At 43.9% G+C, this 7,114-nt stretch overlaps 1 protein-coding gene across 1 annotated transcript in view; it reads right to left on the reverse strand.

Moving 5' to 3' along the window:
- Nucleotides 1-1,810, reverse strand: part of UPK3BL2 (uroplakin 3B like 2) — a 16,661-nt gene extending 14,851 nt beyond the window's left edge. The window contains 2 exon segments of the mRNA XM_027861528.1: nt 353-396; nt 1,753-1,810. Of these exon segments, the coding sequence (XP_027717329.1) occupies nt 353-396; nt 1,753-1,810 (102 nt within the window).
- Between the last annotated feature and the right edge of the window lie 5,304 nt (nt 1,811-7,114).

The raw sequence follows: 7,114 nt of genomic DNA on the forward strand, positions 1-7,114 counted from the left end.
ATACTCTCACATTTTCCCTTCTCTGAAATGGTCCTGCCCAGACAACCACTTCCCTGGCTGCCCCCCACCCCCACCCCTTTCCCCAGCCACACAACGTCTCGGTTATTTGATTGTTTCCCAGGTGGGTTTGTTTGCCCAGCCACTAGACAGGGAGGTTCCTGTGGGTCGAAGAAAATTAATGTAACCTTATTCACATTATTCAGAGAGCTCGAGGGAAACAAGGGCTCCTCCCCACTCCGCCCTGGCCAGTGGATCCCAGGTCCAGAACTGGAAGGGGCTTCAGAGTCCAACTACTTCACTTTACAGATGAGGAAACTGAGGGAAAAGAGATTAAATGATCGTCTGAACTCACGCAGCTAGTAAGACAGGTCCATCGCCCTCCTGATGTCACTGGTCCTCTCTGAGAACAAAGGATGAACAACAACAGTCTGGTCTCCCTCAGCTGCAGGGCGCTTTGCTTTCTTGGAGCTCCCCTGAAGCTCATTTCTTCCTTCTGGTCAGATTTAGAGCTGGAAGGGACCCTAGAGGTCATGTAGTCATAGGATCCCAGACTCGACCTCAGAGGACATCTGGTACCATCCCTTCATTCTACAGAGGAGTAAATGAGGCTCAGGGATTTTGTCCAAGGTGGCACAGGGAGTAGTCCCATGACTCCAGAGAGCGGTCTTTCCACTGTTCCATACTGCCTCCCTTTCACTTTAGGTGGGGAGCACCAAGGAGGGCCCTTCTTCTCTCTTCAGAAGACTGACTATGTGCGCTACGAGAAATTTGGCAGCTATAGGAGATCAATCCATCCATTAATCAATAAGTATTTGTTAAACACCTATTATGCTCCAGGCACTGTGGATACAAAGACCAAAGTAAAATGGTTCCTACCCTCAAGGAGCTTTTATTCTAGTAGGGGAGAAAACAATGAACTTATATCAATACACAAAAATATTTAAAATAAATACAAGATTTTTTTTTTAACAGGGGGACATTCTTAATAGCTGGAGGGAGGTGGAAATCAGGGTAGGTGCCTCAGGGTAGGTCTCACGTAGATTCTGGTGGCACAACCAATTTCAAGGGATTCCAAGAAGGAGAGATGACGGATTACGTTCCAGGTACAATAATACATAGGGGTACTTACTATGTCCTCTCCCTCTCCACTAATGGGCTTCTCTGCTCTGGACTTGTGCCTTTGGTGCCTAGGTGCAGTCTTAGGGAAGCATGACCTCTTAAAAGAGGGGCTATTTTCATACTCTTTGGCTCTTTATACCCCCGCCCTGGTGCTCAGGGAAAAATTACTTAAAGCTTAGGTTTGACTCAAGTCTAGAGTCTCTGAACTCAAGGTACAGTATGAATCAGATATGGGACAGCTATTTGTTTCCTCCGCACTAAAGAAATACTTGGTACACACAAGACCCACAAGTATGTATCCACAGGAAACTTAACAAACAGCAGCATTAACATAACTATTACAGTCTGCTGGAAAATTGATACTTAAAACATCAAGACATGATCCAGTTTGTAGGACTACTGAATAGGCGGTCTACATTTCACCTCAGCTCGGTACTGTTCAAACAATTCCCTCCAGGTTCTTCCGGAAAACCAGGCCGTGGGTTATGGTTCTTCCTCTGTTGGTGGCGTCTCTCTAGTGAGTCCATTCGTGCTGAGCTAGCATGAATCCCAGAAGCAGGTGCAGCAACTTTGCCCATGCTCCCTGGGGTGCAGTCACCCAGACATGGAGGGACAGCCTGTGAGATGGCCTACCTCTATCAGCGAAGGTTTCTGCAAAGGATTCAGACCTAAATGTCACAGCAGCTGGCATGTAGTAATTACTTAATTAATGCTTGTTCACCAACTGACTGACTGGTTCTCCACACCGATAACACTCCCTCTCCTCTGGAATCTCTATTCTTTTCTTATTTCCCTGATGGAGGGTGGGATTAAAGTCGATCTATGGTTGGAAAAACCAGAACGTAATCAGGAAAAACACAGACTTGTTTGTCCAATTGCAGAATACCAGAATGAGGGGGATATTCTTTGAAGTTCAAAGTTTTACAGGGGGACAATTAACTGTTTTTTACAAAGGAGACAGGAATCATGGAGTTTAGAACTCTAGAACCAGAGCGAGGATGACATCCTATTACCTCATTTGACAGAGGAGAAAAATGATGCCCAGAGAGGAAAGTGGCTTATCCAAGGTCACACAGCACCAAGACTCCTCTCCCCACCACCTCGCCATGCCTACTGTTACCTCTGGCCTCTTTTCACCTCTCCCACGGCATTTGTTACTAGCTGCTCTGGGTTGTAGCTGTTTGTGTATGTCTTATCTCTCCCACTTGTTCTCATGAGAGGGTATAAAGGAGTTTCAGAAGAGTTTAGATAGATGTGTGGCTGAGGGACCAATGACAGACTATGAAGAGGAATTCCCAGCTTCTGGGAATATCCCCACCCTTTGGAAAGCAGCTTTGTTCCCTGTGTTTGCACCTTTGGTCCATTCACTGGACATGAGCTCCCCCGGGCTGGAGGGACCCCAGAGCAGGCTGCTGAATGCAGTGTGTCTCGTCTTGAAGAGGTTCTACACAGGGATAATAACTGTCGTCCCCTTTCCAGAAGCAATGGGAATACTCATTATTCGGTCATTCAAAACTCCCCAGCCCAAAATTCACAGCCCTGATTTTTCACTCCTCTTACGTGCTTTCTTTCTCTATTAGGATGTAAATTCCTTAAGGACTAGAACATTTCAATTTTGTATTTAGAGCCCCAGAACCTAACACAGAGTTGAACACATGGTATTTACTTAACAATACATTTTCATTCATTGATTAATGCATTCAAGAGGTGAGGTTTGAGGAATTTCAAAGAGAAAAAAAATCTGGAACGTGGTGATGGATTCAAATGTGGAATGTGGAAAGAAAGAGGTCAAAAGGCGCTCTAGACTTGATAAAATGAGGCTCAGGCCAGTGAGCTCGAGGCCTCCGACCTAACAGCTCCATTATACTGTGATTCTACAATCTCTTACTCTTAATAAGACTAGCAGTGATCCTCTGGTCACCTCCAGTCAAGAACCATCATCCCCTTCTCCATTCTTGCATGGTACTCGTTTGCATCTCTCGGGAACACTTATTTTGTATCATCTACCCACAAGGCTATGAACACCACAAGTTTTGTATAAACTCTGGGTAGGGAGTAAGCCCATACCCATGCCCATGCCCATGCCAGGCTCATACAAGCTTCAGAGAAGGAGGATGATGGAAAAACCTAAGGGGTGGGTGTTTGAAAAGAGAAGTTGACAACTCAAGGAGGTAGCCCCAGGCAATGGCCACTGGGCAGGGGTGCCTGTGCCTTCTTGCCCTCTGGCCACTTGGACAAAACAGGGAACAGCAGGTTACTGTAAAAAGAAACTCTTGCTTCTTATACTTCTGGGTATAAAAACAAACAAGGACAAAATGAAATAAATGCATCAGAAGGTAAGTGAAGAACAGAAAAGAGATGGTTGTCCAGAAGAGAGATTAAAGCCTAATGCAGTCTGCCTGAATGTCTACTTCCATTGAGGAAGAGAGAGGTGCCCAGGCTTCCTGAGCTGTCTCCACTGGCTGGACACTGACCCCACGGGAGATTTTGCCATTAGTGGAGAAATGCCAAGGAGAAAGCCTTAAGGGAATAGGTCAAGAATCTGATTAATTAAATTCACGCTAAACTTTAAGAATAACAAAATAAGCATTACTACCAATGAAAGAGGAAGAGCTAGGGGTCAAGAGGCCAACAGCTGTCCAAGAACCAGAGACAGCTTGGTGGTTACCCCAGAGCACCCTCTGGTGTTGGATGGTGCGTACAACAGCTGGACATGAACATTTGACCGACAGCACTTGGGTCTTACTACTGAATACGAGTAGACACAGAAACCCACCTTATTGTTTTGTTGTTGTTCAGTCATGTCTGACTCTTTGTGATCCCATTTGGGGTTTTCTTGGGAGAGTGATGGTTTACTATTTCCTTCTCCAGCTCGTTTTACAGATGACAAAACTGAGGCAACCAGGGTTAAGTGACTTGTCCAGGGTCACACTAGAGTGCTAATTTTTGTTTCTTCCAGTCCCTGGCACAGGGCTCTGCCCACAGTAGACACTTAAGTTAATTAAGTGAATGGCTTGACAATTAGAGCTATCCAGAAGCAGACTGGGCTACCACCAGGGACAGTCTTTCCCCTCACTGGTAGTCTTTAAGAAGAGGAGAGATGGAATGGCATTGAGCCGTAAGAAATGATGAAGGGATGGTTTTAGAAAGAATGGGAAGACTTAGACTGATGCAGAGTGAAACAAGCAAGCCAGGAAAACAATTTATACAATATTGTAAAGACAAACAATTTTTGAAAGACTTGAGAATTCTGATCAATGTAATGATTCCAGAAGAGCCATGTTTAAGCTACATACCACCTAACAGAGAGGGGATGGACTCAGTGCAGGTTAAGACGTCTAATTTTTGGACATGGCCAATGTAGGGATTTGTTTTGCTTGACTGTGCATATTCATTACAAAGGTTTTGTTTTTCTTTTCTCTTTCTCTTTTTTTCTTTTTTTGCAATTGAAGGGGGGTGAGGTGGGAGGAAAAGAAAACAGATTTTAAAAAATTTAATAACATAGTAAGTGGCTTGGGGGGATAAGAGGAAGAAGAGAGAGAGAGAGAAAAGATTAGATGACTCTCTTGCAGTATGTTGTAGAGAAGATAACTGGTCAGGTCCGATTTGGATTAAATGGCCCCTGGAGTCTCTCTCAGTTTGCTGTGAGATCCTATCATTCTACCTGTTCAACTTCCTTCTAGTAGCAGACAATTTCTTCCGGAAATTTTCCCTGCTGAATAATCCTTACTGAATCTTAGCCTTATATAAATACCAAGAGCAGGAGAGAGGTGGTGTTTTTGCTTGTTCTATTTTATGCTATTGCAGAATTAAGAACCAGAGGCCAGCTAGTTGAATACCCTCACTTCAAAGAGAAGGAAACAAAAAGTCCTAATGACTTACCCAAGGTCACACAGCTGTAGATGACAGAGTTGGGATTCAAACTCATGTCCAAATTCAGAGTTAACATTAATGACTGAACAGGAAAAAAGAATTCATTGAATACTAAAGTCTCACATAGATTTAGATCTCTCCAAACATTCCAGTATTTGTCAAGGTTCACAGTGTATCGCCCTTCATGAGGTTGATGATAAATAGCTAGGATTTATATGGTGCTTTAAGATTTACAAACTGTTTTATTTGTGTTATTTCATTTAATCCTCAGAATGACTCTGGGAGGTTAATGCTATTTGTTTTTATTGAGTCATTTCACTTGTATCCAACTTTTCCTGACCCCGTTTGGGTTGTTCTTGGCACTGATACTGGAGTGGTTTGCCATTTCCTTCTCCAGCTCATTTGCCAGATGAGGAACTGAGGCAGAGTTAAGTGACTTGCCCAGGGTCACACTAGTAAGTGTTTGAGGTCAGATTTGAACTCAGGAAGATGAGTCTTCCTGACTCCAGGCCCAGCACTCTACCCACTGCGCCACAAAGCTGTCCACTGATACTATTACTATCCCCTTTTTACAGATTAGGAAACTGAGGCTAAGAGAAAGTAAGGGACTTGCCTTAGGTCCAACAGCTAGTAAGTGTTTGAAGCTGTATTCAAACTCAGGTCTACCAGTCCTCTGCCTCCTGTGCTACACAGACTTATATGTTCATGGACGCATCGCCTATAAGGTTGTAGAGACATAAGAGGCTGTCAGAGGGTACTTGGTATTGTACATTCTTTCTTCTCTAACATGATTTCATCTATGCCTTTCCAAGTACTGAGGCCATCCAAAAGCCGGACATTTTTCAGAACCCTGGAGGATTCCAACATACTAATCCCCCAGTGTTTGCTTAGCCGCTCCCCTATTGTTGGGCATTAGGGTATTATATCGCCAGTTGAGAGTCAATGTAGCGTAGCTAAGATGTCTGGGTTCAAGCAGCTCTGCTCCACGTTGTCCCTGTGACTGAAGACGGGTCACTTCACCTAGGCCTTGGTTTCTTTATCTGTAAAATAAATATCATGCCTGGGTAACATGACTGATCAAGTAAATTAATCCAGTCATCCCACCCCCACTTAAAATACATGACAAATTGCTATCCTAATACAATACCAGCTGAGAATACATTGGAATTGTTCACCTCATGCGAACAAGGCTTGGACATTTCCACTGAATCAATGAATGGATCAAGTGAAGGCTTTAGACCAAGTAAGGAAAGTCCTCAACTGAGTTAGATGCCTTTGAAAGCCATCGGAAACTCCTCTCTCCAAAGCTGCCAGTGGCCCCTTAATCACCAAATCTTTTCTCCATCCTCATTCTTCTCGACCTCTCTGAGCCTTGTCACTGTCAAGGTTCCCCTCTTCTGGGGCAACTAGGTGGCACAGTGGATAGAGCCCTGGCCTTGGAGTCAGGATGACCTGAATTCAAATCCAGCCTCAGACACTTGACACTTACTAGCTGTGTGACCCTGGGCAAGTCACTTAACCCTATTGCTTAGATTCCCTTCTTCTTGAACCTCTCCCCTCTCTAGGTTTTCATGACAGTGCCCACGCTCCACCCCATCCTCACAATGAGTCAGAAAGAATATGGGGTTGGGTGAGAATAAGCCTCATTTGATTTTTGTTTACACTCTACTGGTTCTTTTCTTTTTTTGTCCTCTTTGTTACTTCCTGACTAGTCCTTCCCAGCATCCCAGATAGAATCCTCCCTGGCAACAAATAAATTCAGTCAAGCAAAGTGAATGAAGAAACACGTAACTCACATCTTTCAAAGTGAATGACTCATCCCGCCCGCTCCTCTAGGCTACCACATCTTCTCCAAGGGTGGCGAGGCATTCTTCACGATCAATCCTCTGAAGTCACAATTGGTCACTGAATCAATTAGAATTCTAATGTCTTTCAATACCATCTTCCTTATTGCTATTTGGGTCATTATTATAAATAATAACAGCTAGCATTCACATATCATTTCAAGATTTGCAAAGCACTTTACAAGGATTATCTCATCTGATCTTCACAACTGTAGGGGGCTGGTGCTATTATTATACTCCATTTTACAGACGAAGGAATTGAGATTAAAAGACTTCCC

This window comes from Vombatus ursinus, unplaced genomic scaffold (genome assembly GCF_900497805.2).
Source record: "Vombatus ursinus unplaced genomic scaffold, bare-nosed wombat genome assembly UNPS02014768.1, whole genome shotgun sequence".
NCBI classification, from domain to species: domain Eukaryota; kingdom Metazoa; phylum Chordata; class Mammalia; order Diprotodontia; family Vombatidae; genus Vombatus; species Vombatus ursinus.